This window comes from Amblyomma maculatum, chromosome 11 (assembly GCF_055883805.1).
Source record: "Amblyomma maculatum isolate TAMU_Amacu chromosome 11, ASM5588380v1, whole genome shotgun sequence".
Taxonomy (NCBI): domain Eukaryota; kingdom Metazoa; phylum Arthropoda; class Arachnida; order Ixodida; family Ixodidae; genus Amblyomma; species Amblyomma maculatum.
The window spans coordinates 90,851,270-90,878,169 of NC_139354.1; the positions used below are offsets into that span (position 1 = coordinate 90,851,270).

Genomic DNA, 26,900 nt, shown 5'->3' on the forward strand with positions numbered 1-26,900 from the left:
GGTCCTCCGACATTTACGCCCATGCTGGCTGCGTACATTGCGCATTTTACGCTCAATACGACAGCAGTCTGAACAGACACGTTACGTTTTTTGCGCTTACGCTTACGATCCTTACGAACGATACGTGCGTTGCGCACGTAGTCTGAACGCGGCTTTACACCTGTGGGCGGATTTCTAGCTTTTTGCACAATATACATTACGCGTATGCCGTAAACATTATTAGTCCCAGCACTTGAAATGCAACGTCAAAATGAATTTTTATGACAGCTACATTGATAACACCTTAAAGCTAATACTAGATAAGATAGGTCCATAGCCTGGTTGTTCAGGTAGTTAGTACAAAATATAAATAGAGGAAGAATGCGTTGCTTTTACTGAGCCGCAAGTTGGATGCATGACGCGTGCCTGCTATACTTCGTCTCACAAGATATTTGCAGCACTGCCAAAGGCAGAGGCACCCAGGTCCAATCAGGAGCACGCACACTGCAATAGGCAATTGTTATATTACGCGCACCTCGCCCCCCAAATTGGCGGGGATGAAAGAGTACAATTCTCTATAATGCTGCCCAGGGGCTAGAGGCACTTAGGAGCACAATTGCAACGACTCCTTTGCCTTTCGCAGTGCTGCAGATATTTTGTGAGACGAAGTATAGACACAGTTTATACCGCATGGAAACGTCTGAGAGTAACCTCTGTGGATTCATGTCACAGTGACCCTCTGAGAGCCTCTCCTGGCTCTACAGTGGGCGCCCCAATGTGAAGTAGCACTGCGACTGCAGTCTGTAGCACTCCAGTGTTCCCCCGGATTTTTCTCATTTTTCAGGTGAAGCGCCAAGTACTTTGCCGGTTTTTGACTCGAGGGGCATTTTCTGCTTTCCTAAGTTTCGGTTAATTGGTTAAGAGCGTAATGATTCGTCTTACGAATTCAGGACAAGTTTTGTAAGTTATCCTAGAAAGTTGCTCCGAATATATGGGAATGGATGTACAGCAGCTGTTGCGCAGATTTTTCGGGTAAGCGGGTCACTGTGAAATTTTAAATTAACAAACAGTCTCAATACGCCCCCGTGCGGGCTACAATGTCGCTATATTAAAGTTTATTTCTGCTAACGCGCTAATACGGAGGCACAGAGCCCCGCAAAGTTGTCTAAAGCTTGTGGATATTTCTGTGTTCCTTTAATGCTAACAACGATAACAACAACAAAAAAATCGGAAGGCTGCTCATTCGCACCGGCATGTCGCATGCGGTAGGGTTATTATATAGGGTTTGCGAGAGTTACGCGAATGTGTCGTATCAGTAACCAAATTGTGCAGTGAAGCGATACGTCGCCTTTGCAGGCGTCTAGCAGCCAGACTGAAAAGCAGTCGGTAAATAATATATTTATGCTGTCGTAGTAAAAATAAGTCACAGTGGCTACAGCTCGCACACAGCACGGCACGCCGTACCCACGACGGATGATGCAATGAAACCGAAATGTCCGTCAGGTTGGCTTCATTGTGCTACGTGGTTGCTTGGCGGCGAAAGAAAAGGAATGCGGAACACTGGCAATGCCTATATAGTAACTAGCATGCGGAGCTTAGTTACTACACACCGGCGATCCGCCGCTTCTACGACCGAGATCAGCAGCCAATGCACACGCAAACAGCGCCAATGTTATGGTGACTTAACATCGCTTCTCTCGTGCCGAGATGCTGTCGACACAACCAACCCAGGCCTGCCAGCGCTGCGAACCAAGACGGGCTAAGCCGGCCGCTGGCGACGAAGGAATGCGTTAGTATTATTTCTTCGCGCAGATAACGAGCCCTTGGTTACAGGACACTCAATAACGAATGAATTGCATGCATCTTTTGGTAATGCGGATGAGCTAGTAAATGTGAAAACTGAGATAGAAGCGAGGCATTGCGCACAACCCCTGTGTTGCTGCTCCCCGTCGCGACTCGGCTTGGCGGTGCTAGCTTCACCAGGGGCAGAAAACTTCCATCAAATCCCATTGTCCCCATGCAAGGCGCTAGCCGGAGTTGCTTTCACATCGGCTAGAGAGAAGCCTATTGAAGCGTTATAAAAATCATCGTTGTCGTGCGTGATTTGAATTCCACCTACGGCAAAAAAGGAGCACTTTCCGATAAGGGCGCCTTAGACAACGCGGCTATCGCCACCTCTTTCGCACTGCATGCGTGCACAGCGACTTATTCTTTTATAAAAATCAAATTCCTTCATTCCCCAGACAGGTCGAAGTAGCAGAAAGCGAGAAAGTCGTTTCGTACCCCTGTCTTCACTGGTGCCGCCAATTCGCAAATGCAGCCTGTATAGTTATTTTATTTGACATGTGCTTCCCAGTGTCGTCGGCTGCCGCTTCGATGGGGAACGGTAGGCCTAATGACTATAGAGCAGTTCGTCGCATGGCACGCCGTAGGCGATACCGCCGTAGAAAGCTCGGCACTTTTGCAGGCATATGCTGCTAAGTGCTCTAGTATAGTATAGGCATCCCTGGTAGCAGAATAGTTTTGTATTTTTTGGCAAAGACGTGAAGTACCGTCTGTTGCAGAAGTTTGCAGCCCAACGCGCCGGGCGGAGGAGCAGTATCGCTCACGAGAGGCGGCGTTGCGCCCGCCGGCGCTGCCTGGTGACGCAGCTATAAAGAGTGAGGAGGCTTGTTCTCTTCCCCTCATACCGCGGCTGAGAGCAAAGATGTGGGATGTCAACCGCGGGATGAGGGGAAGAGAACAAGCCTCCTCGCTCTTTATAGCTACGTAACCAGGTAGGGCCGGCGGGCGCAGCGCCACCTCTCGGGAGCGATACTGCTCCTCCGCCCGGCGCGTTGGGCTGCAAACTTCTGCAACAGACGGTACGTGTACATATTTCCAAGTAAGGCTCTGACATTGCTGAGCGATGATGCGGGCTGTCGGCGGATCGTGAGTCCGCTCACTGGTGCTGGTTACTCCGTGCGTTTCTGCCGGCTGCGGCGCGCAGGTAAATTTTTCGCACATGTGTGCCCTTATTTACTCGTGAAACACGAGTACGGATCGTCGTAGCGGGTCATCCCACACGTGCAGACTGCAACACTCTTGCATGTCGTCGTCGTAATGATGTTATACATCTGTGGGCAAAAGCTTTCGCAAGTCCTACTTGGTTTCTAGCAGAAATTAAAAAAAAAATTTTATTCACAGTTTAAACATCCCCGCAGGCCATATCATAGGCTTTTGCTATATACGTTAAATACGAGAGGTTGTTTAAAGAAGGTTAGAGACCAAAAGCGACAAAAGCCTACTGGTAACTGGAGCAAAAGTGTAGTAAAAAGTGCCACAACTAGTCCGCTCAGAAAGCAATGTGCAAGGTGTTTCAGTTAAACAGCTGTTGTATGAGTTAGAAGGTGACAACTAGAGATCATAAAAGAACAAGATGGGCAATGCGCATAATCTCGTGCGCAACAAAAGAGCAAACAGTATACGAGAGGTATCTTTTAACAGGAGCTGTTGGCGGGCTAGTTGGTGAATGTCTACTGTAGTCATGGTGAAATTGCGCAACAAACACGACACAAAAGTAAGAGGAACACGTAGCACGGGATTGCGCTCGTCCCGTGCTACGTGTTCCTCTTACTTTTGTGTCGTGTTTGTTGCGCAATTTCACCATGACTACAGTAGTATACGAGAGGACTATTGCGCATAAAATCAAACCTCTGAAGCAATCGCTTGAGCTGGCTCATAACAAAAAAATGTGCACAAATACAAGTGCTTAGCTTTTTCAAGAAACTGTCTTTATGGATGTTCGCAAAAGATGTCAGGAATGCGCTGTAGCGCGATGTTGTCCGGAAGACAGATTCACATCCGAGTAGCGCACGAGTAAAGTAAGTTAAAGTGATGTGTACTGGCGGTTATATGGGTGTAGCTGCAGTTATTCAAATGAGACATGGTTCAACAGCGCTAACATGATTCCATGAATGTTACGTTTTTGTGTGTAGAAAGCAGTCCTTCCGGAATAAAAATTCAGTTGCTAGTCAGCGCCGTTTTGTCTCGCTTTTACCCTGCCTATTCGTGATTTTCGCGCTGTTAGACCATGTGTCGCCTTCGTATTCAAACCAACTCGCCCGACAGGCTTTCTGTCCTCCTGTAGGGATTCTATAAACTATGGGAACAGGGTTGACGGAGATATGCATAGGCAGACCGAATCTTGCAGATGTATTAGAGAAGAGACGCAAAATTGACAACATCTTGGAAAATCTCTGGTGACTTTTGAATAGAAGGAAAGTAGGAGTTTTGTTGCGCTACACTGCACTGTCGATTATAACTTAGCCAAGTACAGCGAAGCAGGCTACTCCTGATCGTGTTTAACTAGTCTATTATATCTGCCAAAATGACAAGATAGATGAAGTGTACTGTAGCTGCTTTCTGCGAAAGGTTATGGTGACCTGTTTACGAATACTAGGCTGAGTGCATTTCAGGTTCAGGCCAAAAAACCTAATGATTTCAATGTATTAGAATACAATGGGATCGAATAATCGTATAAAAAATATTTGTTGTGAGATGGAGACTTATGTGCCTAAACTAGGTAGTCGATGTCAATGTATCGTTAAAAATGTGTTTAAAAAAGAAGAACGCGGATCAACTGGTTTTCCTAGAAAAAAATATTTTTTGTTTCGAAGCACTGAATAAAATGTGAGCTAATTTTACACTGCCAATAGTGTGCCCAGGGCTCCATTGAAGTAAAAAGTAACTGCCTGCACATTTTATTCCGCAGTAAGTAAAACAATTGTCAAGAAATATGCGTATGCAATAATACGTTTTTTCCCTGACCAATAATGGATATCATGAGGAGTAGTGGCCCAGGGACGCTTCCTTGAGGCACAAATATTGCGACGTTGGAGAGACGGTAGGAAGAATAATAGAGTCGAACGCTGAGCTAGTTGGTCACACATCTCTTGGAAGAAGGCAGCAGAGCAGGTAACAACACAAAGCATAAGCAGCGTTGTCTTTGTGTTTGTGTGGGCTTCTTATGCTTTGTGTTACCTGCTCTGCTGCCTTATTACAAGAGACGATAGGAAGAACTGTTAATAACAGTGAATGTTCGATGGTAGGAACAATAAATACAGGCTTATACTGGACATTATATAACAGTCGCAATTATGCCACATGGTCAAGTGTTTTCTCAACACACAAAATGATACTATGGGTCTATTTCGCTGTTCACGTTTAAATGCAGGATAGTGAATACAAATAACCAAGGCAACATAAAAGCATTCTCCAAATATAAATTGCGAAAAGGAAATATTGACAACATTCTAATATTATTTGAATATGAGATGTGGTTAAAGTTTCAAATAACCGCCACGCCATCGCATTACGCCTCCATTGCAGCATTGCAGCCGTGTACCCAGCGCCTTTTATAGTGCGCAGAAACTTAGCTATTTTTGTGACGCTCGCTCTTTTTAGCATTATTAGTTTCGGAAGCGTGTCTTACTCTGAAGTGTTTCTTTGACGGGTGGGTAATGAGTTCCTGTGTGAAAAATTTAAGACGCAATAAAGGACCTTTAAGGCAATAACGATGGCTTAGTTTCTTTGACAGTAGAGCGAATTGGTGGCCCGTGAACCCAAGGCCACCCCGAGTGGCGCCGGTTCAATCACCTAAGTGAACATCTGTGGTCAATTCCACGTACCGCTGAGCACCCAAATGTTTTGTGACAGGTACATGATTTCCAATTGCTGATACTGCGATTGTTTGTGTAATGTTCGCGTGAACACAACAGTTTCTTTCAACGACCCTTTTATTGCGAAAGTAATACTGCTAGCACTTCGAGCCTTTGGCGTGTCTTGGCGCCTCCATACATGACCTTTCACGTGACCGTGTGACGTCACGCCAAACCGAGAGACGGGGCCCCAGCTCACGCCATAGAATGGTGGCGGTTAGTCCTTACAGGAGCCGCAGCGGTGACGTCACGCCATTGTCACGCGGCCGTGTGACGTCACGCCAGATCGAGAGATGGGGCCGCAGCTCGCGCCATCGGATGATGGCGACAAGTCCATACATGGCGCTGTGTCGCAGCCGAGAGAGGCCGCTCGCTGTTTGTGACGTCACGCTAGGAGGATAAATGGGGCTGTGGCTCGGCTCCTGGCAGTAGTCGGGGCGCAACCTTATGGCATGTCGGATGATGCGTATAAGGTGAGGCTGGAGCGATCTGCTGCAGCCATGCGGCGGCACCGTGCTGAAGAAACAGAAGAACCGCCTGGTGACGCTTGGCTCAACTAGGCATAGCTTGAATGTTTAGCTGAACTGGTTGGTCTAGTAAAAGCAGGACCAATTGCTTTCGCAATTCCCCGGGCATAACCAAATTGAACCACAGTAAAATTTTTTCTGAACTTTGCACCACAAGGAAGTTCTGAGAAGTAATCCAGTGAAAACGTGTACCCATGCGAAAGTTTGTGGCAGCCGGTGGTATTTGAGATAAAACCTAGCATTTGCTGAATCGAACGTCGATTTTCTCCATAACAGTATTCCGAAGCATTTCATTTCAGAATAGCCCGAACATCAGGTCGGGGAAACCTTGTGCGCGTCAAGCAACCACCGCTAGCCGGATTTCACTGGTTATCAATCATAGCTACCCCCAGAACGACTGGCGAATGGCATATCCACGATGAGCGCATTCTGTGCGGAAGTATGAAAATTGGCAGTTTCACAAGTCGCTGTTCACTAATCGGTTTCCGGGGCACTAAGGTGTTGTTCTAGCACCTTGTTAGTGAGAAAAAGTGCTAAACTTTCCTTATGGGAAAGAAGCCTGATCCTCCGTGAAGTGTCCCGCATTACAAGCCGATTCAGCAATAATGAAAACATCTTCTGGTAATAAAATAACGGAGAGTGAAAAAACGTGTCTTCCACTGCAATATTTAAAACATTGTGTTACTCTGAGATGGCACAAAATAGGGAACTATAAGAGATGTGAAATATTTATTCGGAAGAGAAACAGTTATTCAACTGTAAACAGTTATTTACATTCAAATACGATTACACGCTTCTAGAACGAAGTGAATGCTTTAATGCTTGGGCGCTTCGTCACAGGTATGTCCGAAGCGAATTGACCGGCAATGGTGCAGCCACATGGCACCTGAGAAAGGCAACCGCATCTTGTATGGTGGGTGTGATGTGGTCAGGGTCAATCTTCTGCAACAGCGCCTCTTGCGTTGTGATTGTTCTCATTGCTGCATCTAAAAGGAAAAGAGAAGTTGGAACATGATACAGCATAATTGATTTCATCATTCAGGTTCACACTACTAGCCGTTGCATTGTGTATGAAATATCAGCCATGAAATGTTTTTAATGTAATTTAAATGAACGGCTTCGGAAATCACTGCGAACCTGAAACAAAACTATTTAAGAAAGTACACCGAATTGGCATGACATATTGGGATTAATCGAAAAATGTGCACAAAAATCGTTTGCATCACAACAAAACATTTCGATGCCATAACACCATGCCACCTTTCAAACATCTCCACTGCGTTCAGAGCATCTCCGACTCCATTGCTTTGAAGTGTGAAGCCTATTTAAAAAAAAACGCGGAATAATGTAAATACATTTCATAATACAGAAAGATGTCCCAGAGTATGGATACTGTAGGAGTACCTCTTATGACATGAATAAATTAATAACACTTGTTAGCGACAACACAACAAGCTAGACAGCCCCCAGGCTAAAGGAATAAGGTGTTATTTGACCAAATTCACAACATTGGAAAAATAAATATGAAAAACATTTCACATCAGGGTGAAGTAAAAGCGATTACAAATAGGCATGTTTAGTTGGCGTTCAAAAGGCAACACAGACGATGCGTGCTTTATATGGTTCGGTAGAATTCCAGAGTTTGATGATAGAAAATTTGGTTGTTCGCATGCTAAAATTAGTACGAACCTTGGATAGTAAACAGTTTTCATTAAGCAAGAAGCGGGTGACATTAGAGTTAGTTATGTCATTCATGTGAATGAATCGCAAAAGATTGAAATTACTGAGGACACGATAGCCAAATACTTCGAAGCTGATTCTTACCAGGTCATGTACAGGGAATATTTGGAGGCCTTAGCATAATGCGGTTGTGGGATAGTACCAGTTACTGCATTTCATTATTATTATTATTGCTTTATTCTGAACATGTTGAATGATGATGACTATTTGTCAAGCGCCATTATATTATATAATAGTTCAATAATCAAGGCATAATAATCAATAATAATAATCAAGGCAAAAAAGTCTAGAAAGCTGAGGAGACTGAAATTACAACAAAATAAAAGCAGCAGGATGCCACCAAGGCGACTAGTTGGTGCGGACCGAGTTCTGGAGCGCAACTAGGCTTGGATCATGGGACTGCTGCGCACCCTATATGAGTAGAACTACCTGTGCCCCACTTGGCCGCATTGATGAAAAAAATGATGAGGGGCGAAAAGAGGCGAAAAGATGTTCATTAGATTTAACTGACTCTGGGTTGTGTGCCCAGTACAGCACAGTCGACTACCGCGACGGAAATCATTTTTCTAAAAGAGCGATAATCGTGAAACAATTTACTTATGTAAAAGCACAACAACAAGCGTTCCATGCGGAATGGAGAAAAAAGCCCGTCATAGGTGATAAAGAAGGTTTTATTGTTGCAAACTGGGTATAACCAGCATGGTTGCGGTTTATTATTTGAGGTGCGCAGCGCTGAGCATCGAAACAAAAAACACCAACAGAAAAACAAACATTTCTTTTTCAACACTGGGGCTTAATTTAAAACAACTCTAAGGTGACTTAACTGCTCCGCAACTCTGTGAGATATACCAGAGAAATGACAACGTCAAAAACGTTTGATTCTTGGCGCATTCCTGTTTTGTTTTTAGAAAAGTTTACGAATGGGCTTTGACAGACTAGCCACCACACTTTTTTTCAACGTGTGGAGTGATAGTAAACAGGTGCGGATGTATTAAGAAATAAATTGAGCTTTCCACGCACACAAGTTTTCAATAAGCGCACATTCCAGACAGCCATCAAATCACCCCGCCATCGACTATTCACGCCTGCAGGTCTTTACTTAGCGGTTAATGAGGCGCTTACAAACGTTTTAAAAGAATCGGATACCTTTATCAATAATTAAGAACAGAATCACATTTGTCAATAATGATCTACTCAATATGCCACTATATTGCATCGCTACTCACCAGGAACTGCAGCCAAGTAAAGCAAGCACTTGTTTTGGCGGCATGTGTCCAGAACCTTAAAAACAAAACAAGAAGATTGGCATTACATGCATGATCCAATAAAGAAGTTTTATTATCCATAATCGACGGATCAATGAATGCGATATCTGCTAATACACCTTGCACTAAATGTTTTCCTGCATGTGACTGACTCGGTTAAAACCCATTACGGGCGTTTTATCAGACTTGCCGGCTGGCAGTTTTTTTTTTTGTTACACTATACTCGAGCAAACCTTCCAAATTAAACATGTCATATCACTCTATCAATAGCTGTTCGACATATCGCCCCGAGCCATTCAAACGTTAATTTGTTGTCTTTTTTTTAAAGCCACCGTCATGCGGCTTCACCACTGTGATTGTAGCGCCCGAATCGATTATGTACTAATTGTTACTAATAATTGTTGCCGCGAGACGGGGCTTTAGGATGTCGCGCAAGATGCACCAAGGTGTATCACAAAGTATTTCAGCCACTCTTTTTTTTTGTAGGCTTCAGTCCGAAATGATCCACGGCATGACCACTGTTACTGTGCAACCGGTCAGTGCGTGTGAGCAGACGCTCGTTTCGCAGTGTTTGTAATTTTCTGGCGGATGGATGACGTGCCTTAAAAAAAGGACGTCGTTACATGGCAGGGCGACGGTGCTGTGATAAAAAGGCAATAATCTCAAATGATCGGGGGTTTTGCGTGTTCGCCCGGCTAAGGAACCTATCGGTTGCTGTGGCTAAGTGTCTTGTACTGCGTGGAAAGCGTGTCCTTCGCAGGCCGTAACGTTAGTGTAGAGAGTGGATGATTGTGGTTGTAACGGACTTTTGTTATGTGCCGAACCAAGCGTGTTGCGCAGTGTTTTTTTGTGCAGGAGTGCGTGTAATTCCCCAGCGTGGATTAAAGCGCTGGAAGATCGTTCTGCGCTTACTGCGGGTTTTCTCTTCTCTTTGACGGCTCACTCACGGACCGAGGACATCAGGACCATGACGCTATTCCGCGTTTGTGACTCTATCCACACGTTTTTCAGCCTCATTTAAATAGAGCATTGAAATGTGCAGTGTGCATTCGTACTTCGACGAAAGCATTTAATGCTGTCGCCACCGCCGTGTAGCTTAATTTCTTTTCAGGGCAAAACTCAACTCAACGAAGAGTTTATTTTAGTACAATATAAGTCTCCGTTTGCTGTATTCGGTATCGTCACCGCTACGTGACAATATCACAACACTACGAATGTGAAATAATTTCATTATAAGTGTGGCGGTCTAGATATGTTTTTCAACATGCAAAAAAGCCAAATAATTGCAACAGCATTCTATTTCATTCTTTCAAAAAGTTGTCATTTGAATTCGTATACTCTAAACACAAATAACCCTATAACGGTGTAAAAAAGGAGTAGCCTTTCGTCTGACATACTTGATATTACAGCTAAGACTTGTTTTCCAAGCTATGCGGCAGATTTCCATCAACAGAAATAGGAAAGCCAATTCTCACTTGAAAATATGGATTGATTTGGTTTGGTTTGTGAAGTTTAACGTCCCAAAGCGACTAAGGCTATGAGAGACGCCGTAGTGGAGGACTCCGAAAATTTCTACAGCCTCGGGTTCTTTAACCTGCTCTGACATCGCACAGTACAAGCACGCCACTTTGTCTCGCCTCCATCGAAGCGCAGCAGCCTAGCCCGGGATTCGACCCGTTTCCTTGGGCACAGTAGTCGAGCGCCCTAACCGTTGCGCCGCCCCGGTGGGGTTCAGAATATGCTAAGTTCTAGAAATTAAAATGATTTTAAATGAGACTTTCTGTGCCCTCTAATTGATAACATTTAAACGTCTGGTGCAGCGATTCACTGCATCCTTTCATTGCTAACTACATCAAATATTTTTTAGAAAGAAAATATGCTTATGTGGCCAAAACAGCATTCTGTATGGTTATTGGTGAAAATCTGCCTGACAGCTTGAAGAGGAAACCGTGCCCCTAGACGAGAGAGTGCTAGATAACATGCTACTTCCTTTTTACTCCCTTGCAGGCTTATTTGTCTTTAGAGTGTAAGGTGCTTCGAAGGTGCGTCTATAATATAAAAGAGGCATCTTATGAGAAACCATAGAAGTTTTGTTGAAGGGTAGGAGCTCTACTAATATCCTACTAAAGCAGTACTGCTACTTGGAGAACTTAGGGGTGAGCTATTTCGGGCATGCACATCATGGTATGTGGCCACCGGTTGTCACCGTTGTAAGCCAGAGAAGCAAAAATGGGTGAAGTAGTCAGAGTAAGGCACCGAGGTTGTATCAATCGTGGGATAAACGTGTAACTAGTAGGCGTCGAAATCGGTGCTGATAATTTGCACTGTTAACAGTCGGTGCGAAACAAAACCATCACTACAAACTATTTAGTTGACGATATCAGTGTTCAAGAAATTCACAAAAACATGCACCTCGTTTTTACGCACTCAAAGCAGATTATCTCGGAAGGAAAGCGGAGGTAGGGCTTAGTAGGAGGAGAAGGGGGAAAGGCGGGGAGGTTAGCCAGCAAAATGAGTTGGTTTGTTACCCTTAACTGGGACAAAAGTTGTGTTGGGCTCTATGGTGCATGGGTTTAACTAAGGCCATCATGCGCCGTGGTAAAAAGTGATAAATGAGTATAAACTAAATAGAGAAAATGGACTGAGTATTGGGCATAGCAAGGGATTTTAACAAAGGTCATCTGCGTGGCCTTCCTTCTTGGGCGATTGTCAGGAGATGTTTTTTATATTGCGGATAAGAGGCAAATAGAAAGGTTTTAATAATTTAAGTATGGCGGCTAGTTTGAGATTGTAAAGTGGTAACAAAGCCACAATTGAGCATTAGTTGAAAACACAGTTGCTTTTTGAAGTCAGCGTGTTGAAATATAGCGCAAGAGGCGTCAGCAAATACTAACTGATGGGCGTACAAGTGTTACAAAAGATGTCCATCAAAGCAGGCTGGAACTAAATATGCTTAGATAAACGTTACAAACCGAGTTCTGATATTCAAAGCAAAGCCATTCATGTTTCTGTTTTGTTAAGATCCCGTGTACAAATGAAAACAAATCACGTATATTAAAAGTATATCAAAAATGAAGCATGATATATGTATAAAATTTAATTTCGAGTATGTGCAAGAATGAGTTCCGTCCGAGCTACAGCCACGTGCCTTTTAATTTTTTTCTTCAAGCTTTTGAAGACAAGCGACTTAGCACGCGACCTCCGCAATGATTTGGTTCAGTTTAATGGGTTTAACATCCCAAAGCAACACAGGCTATGGGAGATGCCGTAGTGAAAGGCTCTGAAAATTTCGAACGATACTCTTTAACGTTACTGAACTGACGACTGACTTCAGACAGCGAACTAGCATCTTGCTCTTCACTTCCAACGAAAAGCGACTGCTGCGGCCGGAATTCGATCCCGTATACTTGAACACCGCACTCTAGTGCCTTAACTACTGCACTACTACGGCGGGGTGCATTCACAATGCTTTGTGATAGGAATCGCTTTTGAGCGCAATGATGGTCGCGCTATACTGGGCTTTAATTCCTCCCGAGTGTTGCCGAAAAAATACTCACATAGCTAGGCGGTAATATTGTGCCGGTAGAAGCGCACCATACTCTCAGCATCCGTCGGTGGTGTTTAGTAGTCAAGGTTCATGAAGCATGCTCATTTACAAATGGATGTCTGAGAGCTTTTGTGTTTAATTTCTGAGCTTTTCATCGGAATACCTTTCCTCGTCTTTGATTACAAAGGCTGATGAAGCTCGATAGAAGCGCCCGGCAGACATATTTGTTTCGATATTTGTTTTCCGTTCAAACAATTGGTATTACATTTTGTGTGGTAATCCTTGTCGCGCTTTGATTCCGCCGTTGATGTTAACGTAGCAATTGATGTTTATATACAGCTCTTGTTGTAATAGAAGCCTCTGAATTTGTTACGGCTACTGAGCAAGACCTAAGGATCCGCAGAAAGATGAATTTCTCAATTTCGAGAGCACTGAAGGCGGGGTGCCCTGCCGCTTTGGTGCAATGGTTAAGAGGCCCGTCTACTGTGAGGAAGTATCCAGGTGTGATCCCGTCCGCCTGCGGCTGCGTTTCGGTGGAGGTGAAAGGAAAATTCAGGCCTCCGTGGGCTGTGCGATGTCAGTAATACGTTAAAGATCCCCAGGTGGTCGAAATTACTCCGAAGCCCTCCACTACTGTACCTCTTTCTATCTATACACTTCCACTCCTTGCTTCCTTTCTTGCCTTACGGCTCGGTGCAGGTGTCCACAGAAATACCTGTAACAGATACTGCGCCTTTATTTTCCTGTGAATCAATTATTATTAATATTATTATTGGAGACAGGGGCACCAAGTGGTCAATACATAGTGGCGTTAAAAAAATGTAAAAAGCGAATAGCGTTTGTTCGCGCTCAAATTTCGGTTCTCTCCCACTGTATTAGGAACTGGCTAAACGTTTTTACAATTTGGACACACACATAACAAATATATCGTGCCAACAAACATTTCATTTGGTCAAGCAAATAACTAAATGCTGGATATTATTTACAATAACAGAGAACGTTTTGTTTATTGCTCAATGGCAAGTCTCAAAGGTCATTTATAAATTTCGTACCACTTGGAAGGTGCATGCAAATATTGTATACGTCGTTGGGTTCCGACATTAGCAAAATTGCTTCTATTCAGAGATCGTGGTTTTCAGTTCAAGAATTTTTTACGGAAAAGTAGACAACTAAATAGAAATGAAAAGCAAAGCTGAGTAAATAAAAAACTAAAGTTCAGATTACGGGCTTATAAGAAAATATTACTGTCAATGCCGGTTCTCACAGTAACCAGCAATAGTAAGCGTGAATTTTCATTAAGGCAGCCATCAATAAATAGTAGACTAACGGCATCCCAAGTTTGCAAGGTGAGAGACTCAAAGTTAGGGGCCTGCTTGGGAGTCCACGCTTATCAGTTATTGTCGGGCTTCAAAAGCTGGAAAATTTGACATTTAATCTGGCAGAAGTATGTCTCCCCGTCTCAGTGTTGTCAAGTGTATTTCTAGGTATTCACCGAGCAGGTCTAGGCGTCTTCTGTCTGAGATGCAGATTGCGCCCTCAGTGAGCTCAAAGTCTCCTAATATTTTATTCGTATCCTACTAGATCCGGACATGAAATAAATGTCCTAAATGTTGTTGTTGATTTATTCTCAAGTCCTGAACAATAGTATAGGCACATGTAACTTTTCGCAGGCTTGTTAAACGTGTGACAATCAGGTAATGGTAATTGTGCTTTATAGCTGTTTTCGGCAGTAAAGCTAAGATTTATTTTATTATAATCGTCATTATTGATGAAGATATCGGTTTGTGGTTTGTGGGGATTTAACGTCCCAATCGACTCAGGCTATAAGAGACGCCGTAGAGGAGGACTCCGGATATTTCGACCACCTGAGGTTCTTTAACGTGCATTGACATCGCACAGCACACGAACGCTACTCCGTTTCGCCTCCATCGAAACGCAGCCGCCGAGGCCGGGTTTCGATCCCGCTATTCCGCTTCCTTGGGCACAGTAGTCGGGCGCCGTAACCACTGCTCCACCCCGGCGGGGCTGAGGAAGATATGGCAATTCATTAGCTTCATCATGCGTTTTAATTAGTAAGTATTTAAATGTGTTAAATAAACCACGTTTAACGCCGTGCATACAACGTGCATGAATGTACACCTAATACTATAGCAGTTTAGCCCTGCGGCGGTGGCTCAGTGGATACGGAGTTAGTCTGTCGAACTCAAGGACCTGCGATAATATTCGGTCTGTCGTCGATGCCCTGCAGCTCTCCACCTGCAAGCAGTAGGAGGCCGTTATGCTCAGCTCGGACCCGATAATCCAACTGCGGGCCATCGAGCGTGCAACCCAGGTAGCCAGAGCTCAAGAGCTCCTGGCCATCTAGCGTGGAAGCTCCTGCCTGCCTTACTTCTTCAAAAAGTAAATGTTTATCCTCCTCCTCCTTTCGTTGCAGGAGAAAGAAAATGTGTTATTGGTTGATAGGAAAGAAAAGGTACAGTATCTGTCCCACTTGTTTTGTGTACACCTGGACCGCGCCGAAAGGAAGGGTGGAAGGTTGGAGTGAAAGCGGAGAAAATAAAGGCGCTCGTGTAATTTGTGATCTTAGTGCAGGTGATCGAAATATCTGAAGCCCTCCATTACAGCTCCACTCAGACCATGTGCTTTAGGATTTTAAATATTGTAAACAAAAACAGGAGTAAAGTACTTTATTCCAATCTTCTCTAGAACCCTCGAATTCGATTGGACCACCGACAGGAAAAAATACTGCTGTCTGCAAACATCCCAGTGACATCCCTCCCTGCCTCTTCTGAAATAAAGCCTGTCCTCTATGTTTCCTGATCTCGTTTCATGCTTTAGCCATCCAAATAAGCAAACTTTACTGTCATTGCTTCGTTCTACCTGTAAAGCTGGGGAAGAATTTGTGACAATTGAAGCCATTGTAGGAAGCATGTATAATATCTAGTTAAAGCAAAAGGTCTGCTCACAATATCCAGTGCACGGAGACCACTCGAGTCGATAAAAGAGACGGCTGAGCAGTCCACCACGATGGCCCTCATGCTCCTGTCATCAAGGTCAAGGTCAGCTTCCTCCCTGAAAGATCGGTTCGCTGAATAAGAAATCGAACTTTTAGCACGAATTAATCTACGAACATTTATTCTCTCCTAAATGAACATATCTCCTGAACTAACATTAAAAAGTGGCCTTTTTCTCAATTTTATTTTAAATAAATGGCTGTTCAAGAATGCGTTTGAGGATGGCATCATTGATTAATAAGGATCCACATAAGCCATGTACTAAGGCATGACGGAGCAAAATTGTATGCCACAGTTTAAGTTAAAAGTGATTGTGGCGCAATTGTTGCAATCGTAGTAATATGTTTGGTTTCGCGGATTCGATCAGGATGTTTAGTCGCATCTGCTGAAAAAGAGATTGCAAACAACTTTTTTTTTTACGCTCAGTTAACCTGCACAAAGTTTAGCAAACAAAAAAGCAATTTCAGCATAAAACAATCTTCAAGTTTCGGCGCCCTGCCTGCCTGATTGTTCTTAAATATATTCTTTCCAAACATATATGATTTATGAAGGAGTATTAGTCTACACTATTGTAGTGTCATCATGTGGGTAAATTTTTATATTGTGGACGACTAGTTCGACGGTTATATGCTTCAATTCTCACAAAGAGTGGACGGGGACTACTCCATTTGGCTTAGGTATAGCGTAAGGTTCGTGTGATAAAAGTTTTCTTTGAGATAATATTTACTAATTATGCTTCTGTAGCTATAGATATATCCAGAACGTGTAACTACTAAATTATGATTCAAAGTAAAACCTTCCCTCCTGATGCTTTAGGGGTTATCGCGAATTAGGTTGCTTAAGAAGTGCATGTTTCATATTTTTTTCAGTGACCCGCATGCATCTCCTTAAAAACGTCTACAGACTGTAAGATCAACATAGTGCCGTCTCTCACATTTTATCAAGCTCCGTGATCTTTTTGCCGACAAGCGATGAATCCTGCTTGAACAAATCCTCGAAGTCATCAACGACAGCGTGGTGCGAGGCGAAGCATAGAGGTCCGCCGAAACGGTAAAATGCCACCTGGTTTGACTTGAGTTCAAAGAAAGCAAAAAGCGAAATAATCATATTTTAAACGCTAATATATTTAGTGTCGGTTGACAAAATATGAGGCCCCAGGATTATGTCGCTTGCAGGCTTTCTTAAGGATGAGTAGATTAACCTAGTTTGACTGTACTGCCTGAAAATTATTGCTCCCAAAATTCAACTATTAAAAATGTTTTTTTTTTTCTGTTTCGTTTTCTTTTTTAATCTGCATTGAAGCAGCGTGAGTTGTTTCCAACTCTTTACTCTGTTTTGAGCCACAATGCCACGTCATGCTAGAATGAGAACGACGAACCAATAGACCATTAGAGTACCGAGACTCACCCAAGGATGCTTAGTTTGAAGATGATCATCATATTTAGCATGAAAAATATGGTTATCGATACGAATACGAAACAACACAGTATTATAAAAACGCTTTACGTTTTGTGTACACATCTGATTTTTGATAAGGAGAAGGATGTTTAAAGCATGACTTAGGAGATCTGTCTACCTGACAGACAAAATTATGATTGTCATAAATTGATGTGGATCAGAGAGTAGACAGGAGAAAAAAAAAACACTAAGCACGTTTTTCCCACGTCTCATACACAATATTGTGCATACTCATTGTTGTACTGAGTGCTCAAAGAATGATGGAATGTTGTTCAGCTTCTGAGTATAGTTAGGTATGGAAATAAGTATTTAATAAATAAAAAGGAGGCCTGTGTGTTGACAAAAAGGTATAAACTTGCTTTTTTTTGCAGAGGGAATGAGAGTGTGTGTAATAGTGCCCGGCATGATGAGCTTATCTAAATCGAGTAAAACCCAACCAGATGGTAGTACCAATGCTTACTGTGCTTTGTCATTGTTACTTGCTGCCGATAACTTTTAAAACACCTTTATTCTCCATAGTCTAAGAAACCTAGGAGTATGAGGACAATCACAACAATTTTATGATATAAAGACTTCATCGAATAAATGACTATGCTGTAATTTTCTTTCAATCAAATATCCCAGCATATGAAAATATGTAAGGTAGCGCACATTCGACCAAAAAAAAAATCTCTTTGAATACATGAATGCCATTGTTGATTTCTGATTGCTGTTTCGGAATACTTACCTCGGGGTTCGGTTTCGCCGTTACGAAAATGTCAGGTCTGCGTGTCTCAAGTCGACACCCACTTTGCCTAGAAGCGGAACAAATATTGCTGAGAAGTTGCATGTACAAAGATAAGCAATTATATCAAGCGTTTTTCGGCGCTAATCAAAATCGTGCCTTCTATAACACTAATGAAATAACACTGTCACTTCTAAAAGGCGCACTTGGAAACATCTCTAACTTGCCGCGTATAAATAGCTCCGTCGCACCAGACGTAAAGCAAGTATTATGGCGCTATAGCGGGCATTGATTTTTCTGGCACAAACTGCGGGCTGTGGTGCATTAGGCTTAACTCGATGAAGGCTTAGTGCCGTTGGGGTAGATAATGTGGCAGCGCTCTTGAAGCACATTAGGATGCATTTTATCCTCCCGTTTAGAGATATAACCGCAGTTCGACTTACTACCAGGCGTACTCGTAATGCTTGTATAGGGTAAAGTGGAGCCTCCACATTTATACTTCTAGTTTATACAATGTTTATACAAATGGGCTCTACGTCATCACTTGAAGAGTTTTTAGAAGTCCAGCGTGTAGTGCACGTAGCATTTGTACACGCGCGTAAGCATTTTCGCTGTAGCTTTAATTTCTAATATATGACATCACTGGGACGTATACAGAGTACCACTGTTCCATGGAAACACTGAAAGCTATTGCAGTGCTTGCTGCTTGCGCCTATTGTCCAGTCATTGGCTCACAATAGATTCGCTGCGCAAAGAGTTTGATTCACAAGATTGTCTGAGCTGAGTGCCTTCTTGTTCTTTCAATTTGCTATTTCTGGATGCACATTTGTGCCCAATATTTTCAAACGCAACACAATGAAGATGGATAAACGCATCGCTGGCTGAATGGAAGTTTACAGCGGATCCTTTGAAATGTATGGTAATGAGTGAATCATATTTGCAAGTTTATTTGTTTTTTGTCTGTTACCAATGGGTGAACTTGAAAGCTCTAGCATTTCTATACGTTATCTTTATTTATACTCTATACCAATTTTTAAGAGCGAACTTCTACATGCATGTCCTTGTTTAACCTTTAAACCATTTATCTGTAACTGACATTGCTAAAGGATGTTGAGATGCATTCACCCTAGCTTCACTGCCTGAAGATACTAAGGCATCGATGAATTCGACTTGATAGTCATGTTATCATCGTCTACATGAGGAGAGCACTGCCCCATGTCAGTAAAATATTTATACGCTAACTTGAGGCTAGCTGTTAAAGCACCAGGTATAATTACAAATAACAATTTAAACAATAAAAGTGGTCAATCACCTTTTGCGTCTGACTTGGTATTTGATTCTAATTATTTCTTGTAGCCGCGCTGCGCCAATGCTTACTCTGTGCGCCGTGTAAAATAGCAACAACAAGGTTACAATTGGTTCATTGAAAGTATATGTCGTCTCTGATGATGACTTTCTATGATCATGAGAATGAAATGGATTGCTTCTTCGCCTAGAATATCTATCTTAATTGTATTTATTGCTGCGGGTGATCTGGGGGGCCTTGGTGTATATAAGAGTAGCACACTCTAGGCAAAGTCATGTATTGTCATAGTAGAGGCAGGAGATTCACTTTCTCCGCACTGTTCCAGTGCAAAAAAGACTGTTTCTAACAAGGAGCTGTTGGCGATTGGCTTTTTGAAACTTATTTAGATTACTACTGCAAACAAACAAAAAAACAACTTTTGCATTGGAAATTCTGTTTGTAGACAAAAAATAAAAATAACCCTCTTTATGCCTAGCTAATTCCTTTGGAATGAAACTATGTGTTTATTTTGGGCATTTTGGGACTGCCGCCATAATGGGCTAGCTTTCGCGTATTTTGGGCATGTTTCTTTCAAAACAATGACTTTCTTTAAGCGCATCCAATAGCGGGGAATACATTTTATCTTCCTATTCTACTACCTTTTTGCAGTGACACCTTACGCTAAGTGCTTTCCACTATGGGAACTAGGGCTTTCGTTGCCTATGCGTACGGTGTCATTATAATATAAGGCTAGCAAATCATAACAAGCCGGTAGATTCGCTGCCATTAGCGGCTGTTTAATTCTGTAAAAAATCATTAACATATTTCTAGATTTCGTTAGCAAGATAACTGTTTTGAAGCAAAATTGTAGCAAAGGCCCAGAACGCTGAAGTGTTTGAATGCTTACGTGTTTATTTTCAGGAATATGATCAGTAGTCCGATCAATGCCCCGATCATGAGGCCGTAAGTCACATCCAGGAAGACCACAGACAGAAAGCTGCTGAGCCACAAGGCCTGCAATGGTTGAATGCAGGTTAAGCTGAGCGAGTAGTACTTGGATGCTCTATTTTCATAACAGTTCAGTGTGTACCGTCGCATCCGTAATTTGAATTCCATAACTATAAAATGATCGCGCGGTTACGTTTTCGCTGGCAGGCGCTGCCTGCTGATTGTTTGAAAATTTGGGAATAATCAAATAAATTCGCTTCAATCTGTATAGAAATGCCATGGGCGGCCATGTCTCTATACAAGGGTTTCTGTGTGCCGCTAACTAAATGGTACCCCATTACCGCGGCTTACTGATGCCCATACATCGCGTGCATGGCGCCTAGTGCGCACTGCCGGTGACTGGATGACATTGGCGCTCAACTTGTAAATATTTCAATTGAGTAAACTTTCACGTCATTTAAGTGAAGGCGTAATTCTAACCCGAGAGGTTAGAGCAAATATGTAAAGTAGATAAGGCTGTAGAATTTTAAGGCGCTATGCAGGGTGCCTTACTTTCGTACTCGCCCGAGTCTGGCGCTCGTGTCCGAGTTTTATCCGAGGTTTTGTGATGATAGTCAGTCAGCGTAGATAAAACGAAAATGCCGAAAGCTCCCGGAAATAATTTGCTGAGATAAAGCCGCTCGAGCAGATTCTTAGGGCGCCCCTTCTTCGTTTCAAGCGTAGCAGACTAAGAGTAGCAGCCTTGCCGCTTATTGCTATCGAAGCAACATTGAAAACGACAATATTATAAGTAACTAATTATCTTTACATTGTAGCAAGAAGCTGCTTGCCACATCTGTTCAAGCTGTGTCAAGGGCGTGTCATACCCTCCAGTCAATATCTCTCTATCCCATCTCGAAGGCAAACAGGCACATGCGGTGCATTTTCTCGCTAGCCGTTTCAATTCCTTCGAATACGTTAAAAGGAAACACATATGATTTATAATACTTTACTTATGTAATTACATGTTTACAGAGTGTCTACTGAAAGGGCATCTAGTCCGTGTATTCCTGATTAGGCGAGGAACATTATCAAGTTATGGGTGACTAACGAATTGCAGATTTTTATTTTGATTGAAGGTCGAAGTTTGCCGTGTAGATGGCGGGGGTATAATTAGGGGAGGCTTAAGCTTGACCTTGAAAATAGAGTCACTAGCTCCCTTTACACTATATTTTCTCACCGCTAATTTTCCCCATGAAGAGACCGAGGCGGTGAAGTGTTAGACATCTTTAGTTGGCTTGGGTTTGGGGAAAACGGAAGCACAGTATCTCTCTCACTTCTATATAGACACCTACACTTACAATGTGCGGCATAGAAATCGCGATGCACGTATCGTTGGTGCGAATTCCCACCGCTAAGCATCCTCCGATTTTAGCAGGAGATGGAATCAAAAATGGAAAGTGAAACAATACGACACCAATCTGAACACCCCAAAAACAAATAGCAAATATGGACACCCCAAAAACAAATAGCAAATATGGTTCGCAATTGTGTGTTACGGCGATGGTGACACTTTTTCTACAGGAGTTGTTTATGCTGGCACGTAAAATGGCAGCACCGCGTCTCATCAAGAACAGAAAGATGAGGAGGCGATATATGATATCAGCTTTGCTAGGACGATTGTAGGTTTCCCGAATTTGTATGTTTGCAGTTTTATTAAGGCCTCGAAGCAGGGCGCCTTGCCACTGAGGATGCCAAGTAATGCCACAATTTTACTAATATTTGCAAGTAAGGAAATGAGAAAGTAAATGTAAGGAAGCTCAGCATCACTTCCACTAGACGAGAAGGCCCCATCGGTTGTTGGGAAATCTACTTACGAATTCAAAGCGGCTAATTATCCAGAGCTTTGGAAGGTTTCGCATCTTGAACAGCATGGGAATAAGAACCACAATGACCACAACGCCGAGAATGCACTGAAATAGGAGCGGAAAAAGAAAAGAAAAACATTATCATGAGTATAAAAATGCTCCAGACAGGTTTAAAATGGCGTCTGCATGATAAGCACGGTTTCGATTTTTTACAAATCGAAACAACACCATCCCAACCTAACTTTGATCTTTCCGCAACTCATGAAATAATTGATTGGGATCCCATTGCTAGCTTGAATATCTTTGTAGTGTTTAGCAGGACACCATGGGATAGTTATGGGTATTATGACGAGCGAGTTTGGGTTTGGGCATAAATTAGTCATACTAGTGGTATTCAGTTGTGGTACGATGCACTCTAGTGGTTGACTGCATCTTACTCTAACGAGAATAGAGCACCAAGGAAATCGTCAGATTTCTTAGCCTCTGTAAAGAGGCTAAGCAGATGCGGTGCTCAGTGTCTGTGCTCATATTGTCACGAGGTGGTGACAATGCCATTGACAACTAATGCGGAAAATTGATTTTTACGAGAATCAACTCTTTATTGGGCTGTCTCGCGCCCACAAAAGAACTAAGGAATCGGTGGCGGCGATAGCAACAAGCCTGTTAAGTGGTGATCGTTCTACGAATGCCCGTTTCACTCATCAGCGCTAAATTTAAAAGCGGCTCAGAAATGTCAAGATAAAACCGCGGACACTGACTAGCATAACCAGGAACATTGTACGAATAAAAGCGCGTAGTTGAAATCCTTCGAGATACATCTCGAATCATCTGCCACAACAAAGGGATTGATAAGTTCGCATCTCGCCACAACGAGCATGAATAAACAAAGAATACAGAAGCGATTCGTGCGCTAGATTCACAATGATAAGACCGCAAGCTGGCGGCTCTCAAAAAAGAACAAATAATGATTTGAGTGGTGCTCGGCATTCTTGAAGAAACGTTTACCACGTTTGGAAATACTCACCTCAGGCAATGGTCGGAAAAAAGGTGCAAAGACATACAGCGTCACGGCAACGAACGAGCAGGAAACGAGACCTGACACCTGCAAAATTCAAATTTGAGGGCAAAAGCTCGAAGCTATCGACATGTTGTTTCTGTTTCCTGCACTTCAGGCTCTAGAGAAGTTCAATGCGTAAACCTAGCTTGACGACGTAGCTGATGAAGCGCGGCCACAGCTTTAGCCAATAATTTGCTCACCATTAATACTCACTCGTGTTGAAACAAACTATCAAGAAGGAGTAGTTAGGCAAGTAATCAGCCGGTCTTCTATATTTCGTACTTGTTTTTGCCTGTCCGACGCTCGCCCCTCTCATGTGCTGGTGGATATTTTAGTGCTTAACGAATCGCACCCTAAAAGCGCAAGATACATCGGCGTGGTCCGTGGTAATGATTACGTGCATAATAGCACAAAATAAATAGATGACGAATAATTCACCTTTTATCCTTACTTTCAGCAGCAATGCTGCAGTACGAATGTGAAGGCGTAAGCGACAAAAGTAACATTGGATTTCAAATTCATTTGGTCTGCAATGTATTCTAAAATATCGAGTGTCAATTTATTAACTTCAAAGCTCTTGACATGTCTTCTGCATTACAATAATCTAAAAATTCATCTCCATCATTTGTTGCATATATCAGATAGAGACATAATTCGTGTATTTGATGAAGTAGAAGAAATAATTCCGGCGATAATGCCAGAATGAAACGAGATATATATTTAGTTGCGTTGGATGTATTAAAAACTGACTCATGTTTGAGGTGGATGGGGTACAAAAATTCATCATAGTATTCCTCCCTAAGATATAAACTAAAAATGAATATATATTTTTGGTTAAATTGCCCCCAATAAATGTGCTCCACTATTAAAATAATATCCCTTGCTAAAAAATCCACTTCGAGTATCACACCGACGTTACATTGCCGCTGTGTGCATTCTTCTGCATGTGTTACGTCGTGCCTCCAGCTCCATTCTTTAGGTATGTAAATGGCATGAAAATAGCCAACACACCTACCATAACATCACATACTATAAGAGCTTTCCCACTAATTAGCACTAAGAAAAACACTACAGAAAAGCAATGACTAATAATAATTATTAAGAATGTTCAGGCTTAATTAACAAAATTAGTGTTATTTTATCGTTTTCATTTTGAAAGCTTGCTGGTAACAATAATTCAATTTTGAATAACGCTGCGAATACTCAGGAGCGAATAGGCAAAGTGTCGAGCGCCATGAAAATGATGCGATTCAGGAAAGTACTACCGGCTAGTGTCATTGTAGCGTGTAATGAAAATAAAATAATATATATCCTGGGTCACCTCGGCTCAGACTTTGGTATGACGCTGTGACTTTAGTGGACCTTTTTGTTTGCCTGATAGTCGCTTTGCATTCACATTAACAAAAATACAGTGGTTAAATTTGATATTAGTTGTCTATTTACCGCAGGCGCATAACGTTTCCCTTCACTATGTCGGTCCATATTGCTTCGATAGCCCATACGCAACGTGTCCGGTCAGCGAACCGAGCACTTTAAGGTGCAAATGACATAAGATATCAAGAGAAAAACACGCCGCTAGTTCGTTCTGCGTTCGTAAAGAGCAACGCTGGGAACAATACGAAAAGAAGAAAGAAGGAGAGACACAGCGCCTGTGTGCATTCTTCATGTGTTACGTCTTACCTCCAGCGCTATTATTTAGGTATGAAAATGACATTAAAATACCTAAATGTATTGTCAGTTCAATTATTTCTACCCACTTCAACCTGTCGCATCGATGAGTTGTGTGTAGCTTTCAACTTATATTCACAATTCGTCTAGTGGTTTTATCGCTGGAGCCACATGTGGAGCCCCAAAATTCAATTCCGCGGCTGCACATATGACGCCTGACGAGATTATTCTGACACAAGGATGCGAGCTGCGACGCCGGGTTCTGCGCTGTGCTGGATTTTGAACGCTATCGCAATAAAGCAACATGGCAGTGCACTCCAATCCTTGCACCCAAATCCACCACGATTACATCGCTTTTATCAAAGTCACGGTCAAGTGCTGCCAAAATCACGCCTTTGCTACTACCTACAAATAAGATTCGGTTTATAACTGGTTGTGAGCTTACAAGCAACTTGTCAACTGGGTCGCCCTTTCTGTCCTTGTGTTCTTCGCGCTATTTTATACATCATCAACAGCACCTGGCGCTGTGGTGGGTTAAAGTTTAAGTTGTGAGGCGAAATGTATGATAAATAATTTTATATGTCCTTGTATCCACCTTTGTTGTAAAAGATTTACCCTGTCAAGAGGATATTGTGAAAATATAGAAAGCCAAAATTCAGTGTGGGGAAATAAAAGCTGGAACGTCAGCTTCTTTTAAGTCATTTATGTCCACAGCCCCTAATTAAAAGCAGTAGAGAGTCAGTGAATCAAGGTCAAACCCCCCCCCCAAAAAAACAGCTTGAAGATGCGAGGCCAAAAAATTCCAATCATCAAATACAATTCGCTAATCTACCAGCCCTTGATTCCCTGCTCTCAACTACTCTGATCGCATACGTACTGGTTTCAAACTGATTCTTAGAATAAACCCTCGAACAACGAGCATTTCGTGTTCTTTCCCAAATTATAATGAATAAAGCCAACCTGCCACGTTGGCCCGTAATTTCTATTTTGGGCACAAATCTTGTGTTTGCGATAACGGACTCACTACGTGGTTCAGTTGCTGTGCAAAAACGGGCTAAAGGCGAACAAACAAACATTCGAAGCTCTATTACACTTTTCTCCAAGTCACCTCTGTATGATTCATAATAATGTTGCCTAGTTCAGCTGATAAACTATTTCGAATTGTCGATATGGTGTTGATAGTATGAGCGGCCTAGAGCTCTGACGTGGTTTTAAAAAATAAAGCAAATATGGATGCGCCAAGGCTATGTTCTATGTTGGAAGAAGCGTCCGTAGAGAGCTCTAACACTCAATACTTTTAACGCATTTGGGACAAGTAAGGGTACTTCTGGACATATACTACACGCGCAGCGACTTCCTTAGGTTCTTCCCCTCCTCTTGCAGAACACCCAGCATACTCATCAAAATTACTTAACGTGCCTGTAAACGTGCAAAGCGTGTATTGAAACGCTTGCTTGTTGGTGCTCGTCATAAAGAAAACGCTTGAATTTTAATACATTTTATATCATCACCCGACATCCCCCCCCCCCCCCCCCCATCCCACCTTCACTGAGCTTGCTTGAGCTGTTTAGCATCAGGCTATCTACGGCATCTCCTCATTATTATCCTGCCAGCTTGTTATTGGCACTTTCTAAATAAAGATTGATTCATTCTTATAATTACCTCAATGACATTGTGAACAAAAGGCACACACCAGTGCTAGTCTAGAAAAAGTGGCAAGTGAAGCAGAATCCGAAGAGGAGGTCCCACCTGCGTCCTGGCGCCGACCCCCTTGAGTACGAGAGACCTCGCTAAGGCCGAGCCTGTTGGCATGCACGAGAAGAAAGATCCGACGACACTGCTCACGCCATATGCGAGCATCTCCTAGATGAGAAAATGAACAAGGAAAAGTATGCTCAGTTTGGACATATACACATGATGCGTAACGAGAAGAAATTGAATGTTTGTAATTTTATCGCCATTTACTTTCATAGCAAGCTTTTAGTTTGTTTGCATATAAACAAATTACGTTATAAGAAAGCTATAATTTCTGCACTACAGAGCTGCTTGATTTGACTCATGAAAGGGCCAATATAAATTATATGAATGTACACAGGAAACTCAAGCAAAACATGAAAATAAATAGATGAACATCTTCTAAGA

The 26,900-nt window shown here is 42.6% G+C and overlaps 1 protein-coding gene across 1 annotated transcript in view; it reads right to left on the reverse strand.

Moving 5' to 3' along the window:
• Window positions 1-6,931: 6,931 nt before the first annotated feature.
• Window positions 6,932-26,900, reverse strand: part of LOC146174380 (solute carrier family 26 member 10-like) — a 60,507-nt gene continuing 40,538 nt past the window's right edge. The window contains exons 8-16 of the mRNA XM_084584560.1: window positions 26,508-26,621; window positions 23,058-23,135; window positions 22,043-22,138; window positions 20,146-20,252; window positions 17,957-18,023; window positions 16,706-16,842; window positions 15,724-15,829; window positions 9,172-9,226; window positions 6,932-7,191 (exon numbers count right to left, since the gene is read on the reverse strand). Coding sequence (XP_084440686.1) covers window positions 7,040-7,191; window positions 9,172-9,226; window positions 15,724-15,829; window positions 16,706-16,842; window positions 17,957-18,023; window positions 20,146-20,252; window positions 22,043-22,138; window positions 23,058-23,135; window positions 26,508-26,621 — 912 coding nt within the window. The 3' untranslated portion in view covers window positions 6,932-7,039. The remainder of the gene's footprint in view (window positions 7,192-9,171; window positions 9,227-15,723; window positions 15,830-16,705; window positions 16,843-17,956; window positions 18,024-20,145; window positions 20,253-22,042; window positions 22,139-23,057; window positions 23,136-26,507; window positions 26,622-26,900) is intronic.